The 15,837-nt window shown below is 39.7% G+C and overlaps 1 protein-coding gene across 3 annotated transcripts in view; it reads right to left on the bottom strand.

Annotated features, from left to right (window-relative positions):
* Positions 1 to 15,837, bottom strand: part of atxn7 (ataxin 7) — a 117,416-nt gene that overhangs the window by 25,275 nt on the left and 76,304 nt on the right. For all 3 annotated transcript variants that reach the window (XM_061932664.1, XM_061932663.1, XM_061932662.1), the window contains 6 exons: positions 14,545 to 14,842; positions 9,669 to 10,012; positions 7,831 to 7,913; positions 5,658 to 5,926; positions 1,054 to 1,243; positions 804 to 925 (listed from right to left, as the gene is read on the bottom strand). In XM_061932664.1, coding sequence (XP_061788648.1) covers positions 804 to 925; positions 1,054 to 1,243; positions 5,658 to 5,926; positions 7,831 to 7,913; positions 9,669 to 10,012; positions 14,545 to 14,842 — 1,306 coding nt within the window. The remainder of the gene's footprint in view (positions 1 to 803; positions 926 to 1,053; positions 1,244 to 5,657; positions 5,927 to 7,830; positions 7,914 to 9,668; positions 10,013 to 14,544; positions 14,843 to 15,837) is intronic.

Below are 15,837 nucleotides of genomic sequence, written 5' to 3'. Positions count from 1 at the left end.
AAATATCGAGATATATATTGTGTATCGCAATATGGCCTTAAAATATCGCAATATTAAAAAAAGGCCATATCGCCCAGCCCTAGTTCAATGATGCCATTTCTGTTTGTCATGTATAATTTTGTCTATTTTGTGTTTATCCTTGAATAAACAGGTCAGTTTCTTGTTACCAACCATTGTGTATTATTCAAACTCCCCTAATTCAGCTGGCTAGTTGTTATCAAGAGTACTAAAACCCTTTTCAACATGATTCTGACAACTAAGTAGGCTAAATAACTTTAAACTTTAATACATGCTCGGATAGGCCAGTATCGGTATCGGTCAGTATCGGTATCGGATCGGAAATGCAAAAACAATATCGGTATCGGATCGGAAGTGCAAAAACCTGGATCGGGACATCCCTAATATCAATACATTATTTATTTTTTCTAATATTTTCACGATCGATCGGTAGGGTCCCATAGATTGACTGGTCGATCGCGATTGACTGGTAGGGTCCCATAGATCGACTGGTCGATCGCGATTGACTGGTAGGGTCCCATAGATCAACTGGTCGATCGCGATTGACTGGTAGGGTCCCATAGATCGACTGGTCGATCGCGATTGACTGGTAGGGTCCTATAGATCGACTGGTCGATCGCGATTGACAAGTTGGCGACCCCTGCTTTAAAGCTTCAATTTAACGTAGGAGTAAACATTAAAATATATTTTGATGATGAGCAATTCAGATTATAGTAAAGCATGTGACAACCATCCCCATTCTTGCCTATGGTAGATTATCAGTATAGGAACCTGACATCACTTACTTCCACATCTGAGAGTTGACGTGCCTGTCCATCATCGGGGAGAGGGCACATCGCATTCTGTCCCATCGTCTGTCAAAGGAGTAACAGCCTTTCCCGAACAGTCGACTTCCAAACGTACAGTACTAAAAACAAGAAGGGGCATTACTTGTTTTATTTAACTGTGCGGTATAAATAATTGCCAAAGTCTGGTCAATTGACAATGATGTGCAATGATTATTTAATGGAACATATGATAGTAGAGAACACTTACAGCTACCGGTCGAGGGTGATAACCTGAATAGTGACAGTGCAGTTTGTCAGCGCTCTCTTCACGCTCCTCGTTCTCTCCCTCGTCACTAGAGGCTCGAGAAAACCCATCGGGAGCACTTTGGGGATGGTGCGGTGACTCGTGGACCGCTGCAGGGTCTACGGGGGTACCAGCCCCATGTGTGTTGTTTAGCCTGTTGGATCGCCAAAGACACGTGATTTTCAAGGTATTACATTGTGAACTTACTGGATGACAGAACAAAATCAGTTGCAGTTTACCTCAACTTACGAGTATTTTGAGATACAAGCAGCCTCTTGGCTTTTTCTTAGGCTTAAAGTTGCGAGCATAAATGTGAGTTAGGAACATTTCTACCTCTTGATGGCATTGTGATTGCCAGACTGAATGACATAAGATGTGCCCAAAAATCCAGTTCTCGTCATCGTCAGTAAGGGTGTAACTAGACTGACCATACGTCCTCTTTTCCCCGGACATGTCCTCTTTTGCGGGGCTGTCCGGGCGGGGTTTCTTAAATGCTTCAAATGTCCTGCATTTTGAGTTAGGGTTGCGTGTATTTTCAATGTTCGCTCAGGGTTAAGAACGGGTTAAAAACAAAACAAATTGTGGAGGCGAGCGCACGCAGCAGCATTCGTGAGGGAGGGGCAGAGACAGAGAGCGAGAGAGCGAAAGAGTCGAGAGACAGACAGGACGCAAGAGAGAGATGCCGAAACGTAGATGCAACTTCACAGATGATTTGCGGGAAAAGTATCCGTGTTTTCGTCCTGGCCGTGACACGAGAAGCAGAATGCACTGTGTGTAAAGCAGGAATGTATATATCTGTGGCAAATAAAGATCTACAAGCCCATATCGACACTACAAAGCACAAAACAGCTGTGCAGGGCGAGAGCTCGTCTGCTGTTTTTTGTTTAAATTTAATTAACCTGTTTTGAGGTATTATTTATGTTTACATTATATACAAGAGGTTATTTTAAATTCTTCTACCTCTGCACTTTTTCCAAAACTGTGAATGTTACAGAATATAAGTGTGACTTATTTTGTTATACTGTCAACCAGTGTTGGCGTTAACGCACTTTTTGTGTCTTTTTAAGCATTGAAAAAAGAAAGGACGCAGATTATTTTGATTTTTTTACCTACCGCCCGGTTAGCTTGTTTTTATATTGTCTAGAACAGGGGTCGGCAACCTTTACCAGTCAAAGAGCCACTTTGATCAGTTTCACAAATTATAGAAAACAATGGGAGCCGCAAACATTTTTTGAAATTTAAAATGAAATAACACTGCATACAAAGTTTTTTTTTGCTTTGTGCTATGTATAAACCAAGGGTCTCAGACACGCTGAGTACGGTAGGTTACGGCAACGCACCGACTTCCGGAACACAACACATGAAACAGCCAAGGAAAAGTCCTTCTATCAGAGACAAATAAATACAAAAGATGGATGAAGGAGGCTATGAAAATTAGGAAGCAATGAACCAACACCATAAACAGAGATGAGACGGCATACATGCTTTTGCACACCTGGGACACCGTCTTTCATCTATTTATTTGGCCGGGTCTGGGAGCTTTATTTAGCAGGTACATCTACTGTTATAATGTTAGTTACTGTACGTTTAATGAAAAGTGATTGAATGTTGAAATTGCGAGCAGAAAAGGTTTCCTCTTGTTAATTCAAGTGTTATTCAAATAAGATTATTGGCATAATTGTTCTTTACTTGCTTGTTTGTATCCGAAATTCACTTATACCTAATTCCCTTACAAGAAATGACAGGAATATAGGAAACCTCACCTGCAGTGTCCAATATCCACTATTCATTTCACAGTCACACTGCTTGATTGCTTTTGCTAAAAAGTTACCGAATTGATTTGAACTCAGTCTGATGGAAAAGCAGCTTGAAGGAGATACCGCATTAGTCCGCTTTCAAAAATAAATGCTGTTCATTATTACCATATTAATACATAGAGCTACTGTTGTTGTTTGTAGTCATTCTATTGTATTGTTTTTCAAACAACAATTATTTGTTATAATTTTTGTTCTCTGGCACTCATCGAGGGTGGACGCTCCCCTTTCCTCTCCCTTATCTCTCCTGCTTGCTTCTTTGTCTTGTCTTAACTTTTTTTGTTGCCTCTTTTTGCACTGCTCTCCAAATCAACATTGGAACTATTTAACTGGCCTCAACGAAATTGACAAGATCTTGGGTTTAGGGCAGGGGTGCTCACACTTTTTCTGCAGGCGAGCTACTTTTCAATTGATCAAGTCGTGGGGATCTACCTCATTCATATATATAATTTATATTTACTTATTTATGAAATATATGTTTTTGTTAACAAGTTAAAGGTGTTTAATGATAATGCAAGCATGTTTAACACATAGTTAATATTGTTAATACATTAAAGGTGTTTAATGATAATACAAGTATGTTTAATACATATAGTTAATATTGTTAACAAGTTAAAGGTGTTTAAAGATAATGCAAGCATGTTTAACACATATAGTTAATATTGTTAACAAGTTAAAGGTGGTTAAAAATAATACAAGCATGTTTAACACAAATAGTTAATATTGTTAACAACTTAAAGGTGGTTAAAGATAATACAAGCATGTTTAACACATATAGTTAATATTGTTAACAAGTTAAAGGTGGTTAAAGATAATACAAGCATGTTTAACACATATAGATTCCTTTCTTTCATGAAGACAAGAATATAAGTTGGTGTATTACCTGATTGTGATGACTTGCATTGATTGGAATCAGACAGTGGTGATGATAACGTCCGCATTTTCGAATGGAGGAGAAAAAAAGTCCTGCTTTCTGTCCAATACCACATAAAAGTGGTTGGTTTTTGGCATCTTATTTGTCCAGCTTCCGTACTCCTTTGTATACACTTTACAAGAAATACATTGTCGGCAAACTCCGTAGCTTGCTAGCTTGTGCACGCCAGCTTTCTGAGACTCTTATTTTGGTAGCGCAGGCAGGATGAAGCAGAGCTTTTATTGTGCAACTGTGCAGTCGGTCTTTGGAGTTTTGACGACAGGTACAGCGCCAGAGTCTGTTGAAATAAAGCGTTTCTCGCCTTCCAGTCGGTAATTTTAATGAGCTGGCAGCAGCCAGCGTCATCTCAGAAGACCCTCGGGTGCCGTGAATGTCAATCAAGTGACGAAAGTGACGTCATAGTGAAGATTTATGATCGCTCATTTTTAGGACTATTTTTTTAATGCCTGGCTGGTGATCGACTGACACACCCTCCGAGATCGACCGGTAGATCGCGATCGACGTAATGAGCACCCCTGGTTTAGGGGAACCTGCTTGTCGTGACGGAGCGGTTGTTGCTGGACACACGACGGACTCTTGGGAGAAGAAGGTGTGCCGCGTGCCTGGCGACCCTTTTCGGTCGAGGACGTGAAGATATCTACCTAATCGGAATTATGACAACAGGACATCTGCTGATTGGAGTAAGCGTTGCTCTGGTTTGTCGACAAATTGGAAGTTGCTGGCAGTCTTCAAAGTACCCCAAAGCTGCCACAAATGATTGGAGGATGCGGGAAGAACTGTGGACACTCTTGTGATTTTGGATCACATCGGACTGTCTGCCTCGCAGGTTTGAGGACCAGTCATAGACAATTTAGAGTGAAAAGCAAATTTTATTTTCACTCAAAACATTCTAACTTGGATTGTTTCCCTAGCTTCGAGACTCTCCCGAAGGACAGTGCAGCGAAGACACAACAAACTTCCTTCTTGTCTCTCATGGACACACACCTGTTGTTGTTGACTTTGGACTAGCGACTGCACGAACATCAAGGCCGCGGAACAGAGACACACTGCAGGCTTACACACAAACATGCATCCACAAAAATATACGCCACACACACACACACAGGACCCCCACCCCCATCCAACGCCCTCGACGCAAATCCCATAGGGGTGATGAAAGGATGGTCAGCGCCTGAGAGCTGCGGCCTACCATCATGACCCCGCACTCCCTTCCCTCTGTTGCAAGTCTCGAGATGTATGTTGTAATATGCATATGTGCTTTGCTATGGAGGTTTTTTCCCACTCCAGACTGGACCCCCTGAGGAGCCCATTCGAGATTGTATTTTTTTACTCATCCTTCCCCAGCGTTTTACCTTTTTCCCCATCTTTTTACGGGGCGCCTTGTGGCGACCCATCAGCGTTCCTGTTCTGTAACCCTGTACACTGTTTGTCTAATCTTGAACGGGTTTGTGCTGAAAACAAAGTTTTGTTGTACTTGTGCAATGACAATAAAGACATATCCTAATAAAGACCTATTCTATCCTATTATCTAAAAGTTAGTTTTTCTTTCTTTGAAAGGCATGTTACATGTCCAAATGGGGGTGTTTATGGGGAGTAGAAGCACCGATTTAATTGTTTTCAATTCATTATAATGGGCGGCGTTGATTTGAGATACGAGTAATTTGAGTTACGAGCTTGGTCAGGGAAACCGATTTAGCTTGTAAGTTGAGGTACCACAGTGATGTGTCATTTTGTCAATTTTAACTCAGTTATGACAGACTATAGTGTCGCTAAATGTAAAAGAAACAAGAAAAAAAACGATCCAAGAGGTCATCACTGACCGTGGAACACCAGGGCTGTGAAATTTTGGTCTTGTGGCTTCTGGGGTGGGTCCGTTGCCATGAGCCACCGGGTGGACATCATGAGAAGCGGGGAGCTGGAGGGAGGGGTGTGGGTCCCTGAGAGGGGGGTTTTGCTGGGAATGGGTTTGGTGGTGATCTCTCTCCTTCTCCCTCTCCCGCTCTTTTGTTCTGTTCTTGTGCTCTGCCAGCAATGTGTCAAAGCGTTTCCTCCGCCCTGGCACTGCCCTCCGCTGGTTTAAGGAATGTGTCTGGCAAAAAGAGAGGTCAGAGGTCAAAATCTGTGCCTGAGAAAAACCACCTGCTCAGCTTCCAGTTTTAACATGGATTGATGGCTTAAAATTGTGCAATATGAACACATCTTGACGGGAGCAGTGGATTTTAGGGATAACATTTCAATCAGTCATAGTCAATTAACACAATTTGTTGAAAAAATGAGGTGATATTCCTATACAGTTGCGGGAAGAAAGTTTGCATACATGATCATGGGAATTAATGTCATTTTAAAACTAGGCTAGTACTGAATTATTAACTATTCTGATCTACCAATTCTGCCAAGAATATATACATATCAATTCCATCAAATCTCCAACAAGAATTATGCCAGAAGCTTGTTGATGGCAAAAGAGTGGTTAATATTTAACCAGATATTATTAGAGTTGTTTTTGAGCCTGTATGTAACGGCAAGAAGGTAATGACAGTTATGCCTGTGATAAATGTATGCACACTTTTTCTATTTGGCATCCAAATATACAGTACAGGCCAAAAGTTTGGACACACCTTCTCATTCAATGCGTTTTCTTTATTTTCATGACTACCGTATTTTTCGGAGTATAAGTCGCTCCGGAGTATAAGTCGCATCTGCCGAAAATGCATAATAAAGAAGGAAAAAAACATATATAAGTCGCACTTAAGTATAAGTCGCATTTTTTGATTTGATTATTTGATAAAACCAGACACCAAGAATAGACATTTGAAAGGCAATTTAAAATAAATAAAGAATAGTGAACAACAGGCTGAATAAGTGTACGTTATATGAGGCATAAATAACCAACTGGTATGTTAACGTAACATATTATGGTAAGAGTCATTCAAATAACTATAACATATAGAACATGCTATACGTTTACCAAACAATCTGTCACTCTAATCGCTAAATACATACTTGGTCAACAGCCATACAGGTCACACTGAGGGTGGCCGTATGAACAACTTTAACACTGTTACAAATATGCGACACACTGTGAACCCACACCAAACAAGAATAACAAACACATTTCGGGAGAACATCCGCACCGTAACACAACATAAACACAACAGAACAAATACCCAGTACCCCTTGCAGCACTAACTCTTCCGGGACGCCACAATATACACCCCGCGCTACCCCTTACCCCCCACCCCCCAACCCCTTCCACCTCAACCTCCTCATGCTCTCTCAGGGAGAGCATGTCCCAAATTCCAAGCTGCTGTTTTGAGGCATGTTAAAAAAAATAATGCACTTTGTGACTTCAATAACAAATATGGCAGTGCCATGTTGGCATTTTTTTCCATAACTTGAGTTGATTTATTTTGGAAAACCTTGTTACATTGTTTAATGCATCCAGCGGGGCATCACGACAAAATTAGGCATAATAATGTGTTAATTCCACGACTGTATATATCGGTATCGGTTGATATCGGAATAGGTAATTAAGAGTTGGACAAAATCGGAATATCAGCAAAAAAGCCATTATCGGACATCTCTACTATTTACATTGTAAATTGTCACTGAAGGCATCAAAACTATGAACGCCTGTGAAGTGAAAACCCTTTCAGGACCTCTTGAAGCTCAACGAGAGAATGCCAAGAGTGTGCAAAGCAGTAATCAGAGCAAAGGGTGGCTATTTTGAAGAAACTAGAATACAAAACATGTTCAGTTATTTCACCTTTTTTTGTTAAGTACATAACTCCACATGTGTTCATTCATAGTTTTGATGCCTTCAGTGACAATCTACAATGTAAATAGTCATGAAAGTAAAGAAAACGCATTGAATGAGAAGGTGTGTCCAAACTTTTGGCCTGTACTGTACTTCACAATGCTGGAAATTTGAAAGAAGTAATATACGTCATGACCTACTAAGAATACAGCACAGAGAAGCGAGATACTGGTTACCTTGCATGTTAGGGATCTTGTGCAGGGTTTCCGTGCTGTCACATCCGCAACGCCACAGTGGATGTCTGGATTGAACTCACGCTCTGAGTAGGAGTGAAATACATTACATTACAATACATTGCATACACAGTGAGGAAAAAATATGTTAACTGTAAGATTTTTCAACTATACAGGTAAAAGCCAGTAAATTAGAATATTTTGAAAAACTTGATTTATTTCAGTAATTGCATTCAAAAGGTGTAACTTGTACATTATATTTATTCATTGCACACAGACTGATGCATTCAAATGTTTATTTCATTTAATTTTGATGATTTGAAGTGGCAAAAATTAAAATCCAAAATTCCGTGTGTCACTAAATTAGAATATTACTTAAGGCTAATACAAAAAAGGGATTTTTAGAAATGTTGGCCAACTGAAAAGTATGAAAATGAAAAATATGAGCATGTACAATACTCAATACTTGGTTGGAGCTCCTTTTGCCTCAATTACTGCGTTAATGCGGCGTGGCATGGAGTCGATGAGTTTCTGGCACTGCTCAGGTGTTATGAGAGCCCAGGTTGCTCTGATAGTGGCCTTCAACTCTTCTGCGTTTTTGGGTCTGGCATTCTGCATCTTCCTTTTCACAATACCCCACAGATTTTCTATGGGGCTAAGGTCAGGGGAGTTGGCGGGCCAATTTAGAACAGAAATACCGTGGTCCGTAAACCAGGCACGGGTAGATTTTGCGCTGTGTGCAGGCGCCAAGTCCTGTTGGAACTTGAAATCTCCATCTCCATAGAGCAGGTCAGCAGCAGGAAGCATGAAGTGCTCTAAAACTTGCTGGTAGACGGCTGCGTTGACCCTGGATCTCAGGAAACAGAGTGGACCGACACCAGCAGATGACATGGCACCCCAAACCATCACTGATGGTGGAAACTTTACACTAGACTTCAGGCAACGTGGATCCTGTGCCTCTCCTGTCTTCCTCCAGACTCTGGGACCTCGATTTCCAAAGGAAATGCAAAATTTGCATGGTTGGGTGATGGTTTGGGGTGCCATGTCATCTGCTGGTGTCGGTCCACTCTGTTTCCTGAGATCCAGGGTCAACGCAGCCGTCTACCAGCAAGTTTTAGAGCACTTCATGCTTCCTGCTGCTGACCTGCTCTATGGAGATGGAGATTTCAAGTTCCAACAGGACTTGGCGCCTGCACACAGCGCAAAATCTACCCGTGCCTGGTTTACGGACCATGGTATTTCTGTTCTAAATTGGCCCGCCAACTCCCCTGACCTTAGCCCCATAGAAAATCTGTGGGGTATTGTGAAAAGGAAGATGCAGAATGCCAGACCCAAAAACGCAGAAGAGTTGAAGGCCACTATCAGAGCAACCTGGGCTCTCATAACACCTGAGCAGTGCCAGAAACTCATCGACTCCATGCCACGCCGCATTAACGCAGTAATTGAGGCAAAAGGAGCTCCAACCAAGTATTGAGTATTGTACATGCTCATATTTTTCATTTTCATACTTTTCAGTTGGCCAACATTTCTAAAAATCCCTTTTTTGTATTAGCCTTAAGTAATATTCTAATTTTGTGACACACGGAATTTTGGATTTTCATTTGTTGCCACTTCAAATCATCAAAATTAAATGAAATAAACATTTGAATGCATCAGTCTGTGTGCAATGAATAAATATAATGTACAAGTTACACCTTTTGAATGCAATTACTGAAATAAATCAAGTTTTTCAAAATATTCTAATTTACTGGCTTTTACCTGTATGTACTGTAACCAAATGATTCATAGAATGTAGAGTACAGTTTTGTTTAAAAAGTCCACCATTCCTTTCCCCAGCTCACCTGTCAGTTTCTTGTTAAAGTGGCGTCTGCTACCAGCACTGCTGCTGCTGTTGTTGTTGTTGTTGTCCTGCTTCTTGTCCGAGACAGACAAGTGGCCTTTGCCATTAGGGACCTGTCCCAGTGTCGGTAAGGGAGGCTTTGGTATGGAGGGACAGTTAAGGCCTGGTTTAAGGGCTGAGGATGAGGAGGTGGTGATGGTGGTGGTAGTGTTGGAGCTCACGGTGGTGCTAGAGGAAGATGTAGAGGAGGATGAGGTGGTTGTGGGAGCAGAAGGGGCCTGCACCAGCTTAGCTGACGAGTCCAAATTCAGAAGCATCTTCTCCACCTTGACAGCCGGGGTAAGGCTGGAAGAAAAGGTTACAGAAATGAAGAGGGCAGCAAGAAGGAAGCTGAGAGTTAGAAACAAAGAGCCGGTGAGAAACGCATGGTAAGAGACAAATGTGCACATATGAGTGGAGCTGGGAGGGACAAAACATACTGTAAGTCTCATGACCCGGGGTTGAAAAACAAACTGTTTAAAGTGTTATGATGTTCTGCATCTGACAGATTTACAATAATGCATTTGTACATCGTACACACAAGAACCGATCGAAACAGTGTGCTGATATAAAACACAAGTCTAACCAGAGCTCTATTCGGACCACAATCTATACATGGTATCTTTGCAATTGTACTAAATGTACTCCACAATTGCATACATAAATAAAGTAGTTGTTAAGCTACAGTAAAAACATCTAATTTGGTCATATTCCATATGTAAAACTCTAACATAAATCAAAGTAGAACTGTCTTTAGCTTTCACAACATCTTTAATAATGCACAAGTGTTGATATTTTTGGATAAAAAAAGAAAAGGGATTTTTTTCAATATTATTGCCATATAATTAGGATATGCCACTTTCGAACAGAGATTTGGCCAAATGTTTCAATATTTTTTGTTAGTCAACCACTGATGACCCTGGGGGAACAATGTATATAATCAGAGGTGGGTAGTAACGCGCTACATTTACTCCGTTACATCTACTTGAGTAACTTTTGGGATAAATTGTACTTCTAAGAGTAGTTTTATTGCAACATACTCTTACTTTTACTTGAGTATATTTATAGAGAAGAAACGCTACTTTTATTCCGCTACTTTTATCTACATTCAGCTCGCTACTCGCTACTATTTTTTATCGATCTGTTAATGCACGCTTTGTTTGTTTTGGTCTGTCAGACAGACCTTCATAGTGCCTGCGTTTCAACAAATACAGTCACTGGTGACGTTCACTCCGTTCCACCAATCAGATGCAGTCACTGGTGACGTTGGACCAATCAAACAGAGCCAGGCGGTCACATGACCTGACTTAAACAAGTTGAAAAACTTATTGGGGTGTTACCATTTAGTGGTCAATTGTACGGAATATGTACTGTACTGTGCAATCTACTAATAAGTTTCAATCAATCAATCAAAAGTGTGAAGGAAAAAAGACCCTTTTATTTCAACCGTACATCCCGTCAAAAGCCTAAAGACTGACTGCACAGTTCTTGTCTTCACAATAAAAGTGCCGCTCAATCGCGCTTGCGCTTTCAAAACAAGAGTCTCCGAAAGCCTGCGCAAACAAGCTAGCAAGCTACGGAGTTTGCCGCCAATGTATTTCTTGTAAAGTGTATAAAAACGAATATGGAAGCTGGACAAATAAGATGCCAAAAATCAACCACTTTCATGTGGTATTAGACAGAAAGGAGGAACTTTTTTCTCCTCCATTTGAAAACGTGGACGCTATCATCACTACTGTCTGATTACAATCAATGCAAGTCATCAGAATCAGGTAATACACCAACTTATATTCTTGTCTTCATGAAAGAAAGGAATCTATATGTGTTAAACATGCATGTATATTCATTAAAACACCTTTAACATGTAAACAAAAACGGCAAAATAAATAATATAATATAATATAAATGTGTGTGTGTATATATATATATATATATATATATATATATATATATATATATATATATATATGTCTTAATAAGGTTATCCAAAAAATAGTGCTCGATACCGTAGTAGAGCGCAATATATGTATGTGTGGGGGGAAAAAAAAATCACAAGACTATTTCATCTCTACAGGCCTGTTTCATGAGGGGGGTACCCTCAATCGTCAGGAGATAATCGTCAGGAGATTTAATCTCCTGACGATTGAGGGTACCCCCCTCATGAAACAGGCCTGTAGAGATGAAATAGTCTTGTGATTTTTTTCCCCCCACACATACATACATATATATATATATATATATATATATATATATATATATATATATATATATATATATATATATATATATATATATATATATATATATATATATATATATATATATATGTATGTATATATATGATATGTGTGTGTATGTTACTCATCAGTTACTCAGTACTTGAGTAGTTTTTTCACAACATACTTTTTACTTTTACTCAAGTAAATATTTGGGTGACTACTCCTTACTTTTACTTGAGTAATAAATCTCTAAAGTAACAGTACTCTTACTTGAGTACAATTTCTGGCTACTCTACCCACCTCTGTATATAATACAATACAGCATAGGTAGTAGGGCTGCATGATTTTGACGAAAAAACCCAAATTCTCATTTTTCTCTACAAAATTGGGATTGCCATTTGATTTGGTATGTTTATATTTTAGAAATAAAAATGCCTAAAACTGCAAAAATAATAAATGAAGGAAGACATGCTACTTTTAGACTGCCACACATTAAAACAATATTTGGTTTGAGTTTTTGCCTACATCATGCTGTTAAACTGAAGAAATAACTGATAAAAACTATAGTGTTTATAATGTAATCATAATGTATAATACAGTAATAATGTATGTAACCAGTTAAAAGGATATCAACTTTTATTCTTCATTACTGAAGAATTGTTTACCATTGTACTTTAGTTGGAAGGTAAATAACTTTTATCCAAAATAAATAAAACAATAAAATGGACTCTCATTTCTGTAAGTAAAAATGTAACATAAATAAATCAGATAAAACATTTTAAAGAGCATTTTTTCCCTGGTTGGAAAAATGAGGTCAGATGTTGTATTTTTATTTATTGCCATCACGTGATCACAACGCTCGCTTGTCCACGTTGATGGGCGTATATTGCCCATCCAATTTGAAGCTGAAATATTACCACAACGGCACATTTGACTTTTTAATCTTATTTTTAACTCCTAATTTTTGTGACATTGCTGCACTTCTCTCTAGGTCAGACCTGGGCAAATTAGGGACCGGGGGCCGCATGTTAACCTTGTCAATCTGGCCCGCCGGACATTCCCAAATAATTGTTTTAGATCTTTGAGATCGAAACTGTAGCTGCCATTATGATGTGCAGTGACGTTGTGGCTTGTGCAGCCCTTTGAGACACTCGTGATTTAGGGCTATATAAATAATATTTGATTGATTGATGTTTTCAAATTACCGTAAGTCTTGAACTATACAAAGTATTTCAATGGTTGGAATCTGCGCTTTTGCATTATATACGAGTTACTATTGTCAGAATAATTGTATCTAAGTTATCACAAAACGTTGTGTTACATTGAGTTCAGCGAGAAGACAAAAGCTATCTTTGATCCTACCAAACAAAAGGCTTGTAAAACTCCACTGCGTAGGATGGGGAGCGACATGAGGGTTCTGTTTCTTTGATGTATTGTAATCCACAGAAATATGTTTTCTTGACCCGAGGACTACAAAGCGGAGAGAAAGCAGAACCTGCCCAAGTTCCAGGCACCTCTTCTTTGAACTGTTTTACAACCTCTTCTTTGAACTGTTTTATGACCTTTTCTTTTAACTGTTTTGTAACAAAGGCGATGGCTGTTTACGACCCCCCTTCCTTAGAAACAGCTGTTGCCATGTAATCAGGGAAAGTCCAAATAAAAGAGGAGACGTACAGTCTTTCGTCAGAGCGTGGTGACACTGTACAAGCGTACGCGTTTCTCCTCATTGAGCCAAATTTAATTCTGTCTCTGTTTGATTCCTTGCTTCTTGTCTTAAGTGCCATAAGTGTTTGAACCTGACAACTATAGTAATTAAATTAGTTACTATGGTAATCTAAGTCACAGCAGCTCAGACAAAGCACCAAGCAGTGTGGGTGGGGAGCATTTCCACAGAGTGTTTCCACAGCGGCCAGCCTGAAATGCGGGTGTCATTGACAGACGCGGAAGGAGATTTTTACAACAAAGTTCTACAGCTTAGTGATGTATCAGATGTATCAAATTGTAGGTGTTTTTTTTTTTTACCCTTCGCTACGTCACTGCGTTCTAAAAGCCGGAAGAAGTTCTAATGCTGAGAACTCTCTGGAAAGTTAGTGCCCTCAACAATTTTCTTGCGTTTCGGTTGATCGTAAAATATGTTGATCAAGAGTTAGTGTGACGTTCATATGTTGTCAATATTCAGTGTTTTATCGTTCATAGTTATTGTAAATCCCACATTCTTTATTTTCATGTACATTCTGGGTGTTTAATTCAGTAAAAAAAAATTAAATTCCATTCCGTTTTTTAATGTGGTGTGTCATAACGTTTTTAGCATTCATTATTGTGAGGTTTTGTATTAGTGTTCTTAAACATACATATTCCGGCCCCCAGACACATTTTTTTCTCTAAATTTGGCCCCCCGAGTCAAAATAATTGCCCAGGCGTGCTCTAGGTGGTCGCGAGTAGGGAGGTTGTGTGTCTGTGCTTCCCGTGTGTGTAAAGCCGGCAGCCCACTCCTCGCCCACCAAGACAAAAATTGTGAATTACTGAAAAGAGGGCTCACTGTGTTCAGTTCATTCTACTGTTACCAAAACGCGCTCAAATCTCGCATTACACAATTCCACCAGGATGAGTGAAACTTACATCTTGTCTGGCTGGACCGTCCTGAAGGAAGGAAAGGGAGGTCTTCGCTGTATGCCGGGCAGTTTGTCTTTGGCTGGTTTGAGTAGTTTGGGATTGGAGGAGGATGAGGATGATGTTGAAGAGGAATATATGCTAGATGCTGCAGTAGAAGTTCGACCAAGGATCCCACCACTCGTCAATCCAGAAACAGACCCTGGGCCCAATCCAGGCCCGAGACCACTGTTACTACTCCGGTTCCTCCCTGGCAAAGGGAAGGGTGAGCTGGATGCTGACTTGATGGGCGAATTATGTCTCCTCTCTGGAAGGAAATTGAAAAGCAGTCTGGTTGGTATAAAACATCATCAAACCAAATTAAATCCCTTATGGCAATAAAATATCTCGAAAAACAAAAAAAATAAGGAGCTGTCCAAAACACCACGACCCCGGGAGTATATAATTAAGTTAAGGCGCTCTGAGAAAATATTATTTTGCTGAGAAATGTGTTTGATGCTCAAAAAGATTTCAGCAAAAAAAAACATGAACAAGCAGTAACTAGGGGGTGATACAAAATATTAATTAAACACTAGTCTACCAACAGGCAATGAGAAAGATGAGACACAAGGTAATCAGGTTCTGACAATACTCAGCATCAATACTGTGTTTCTGATCTACGCAAACTCAGCCTAAAGATAGAAACAACCAGGTTGAGAGCTTCATTTTCATGCTTGAGCTTCTCTGAACGTTTTCTGAACAATTTTCTTGAAAGGAAGTATCAAAACCAATAAGCACAGAGCAGAACCTTTAGACTTTAAAAGGAAGCCTTCATCATGTACTATTTATAGTGACTGTGTATTACACTTATGTATGCTGGAAGTAGTAACACAATACCTTTCAATCTCTAACGATCCAAGCTCTGCAAACACTTAAAGGGGTTGTTTGCAACATTTACACAGCTGCCTGTAGAGGGCGCTAACTTTCCAGAGAGTTCTAAGCATTACAACTTCTTCCGGCTTTTAGCACGTAGTGACGTAGCTAAGCCTGTGCGTAACACACACGCACGCACGCTTTGTGTATGGTCAGGTAATGGTAGCTATTTAGGAAAGTTTATCATTGAATGTATAGTTTATTGCAACAACAATGTGACTGTAAATTGATTTTTGTGGGGTTTTCTTTGCTTCTCTTGGACTGCTTTTGCATGTGTGGATGCCAGAAAAATTAATCGAAACAATGAGAATTTTGTATTCAACATAATTGCAATTGTGAAAAATAGACAAAAATATATATGTTCTGTTAAATCACTAATGTTGACATAGG

Source organism: Nerophis lumbriciformis, linkage group LG38 (assembly GCF_033978685.3).
Source record: "Nerophis lumbriciformis linkage group LG38, RoL_Nlum_v2.1, whole genome shotgun sequence".
Taxonomy (NCBI): domain Eukaryota; kingdom Metazoa; phylum Chordata; class Actinopteri; order Syngnathiformes; family Syngnathidae; genus Nerophis; species Nerophis lumbriciformis.
The sequence above is the reverse complement of the archived record's forward strand: the minus strand, read 5'-3'. Positions and strand labels throughout refer to the sequence as shown.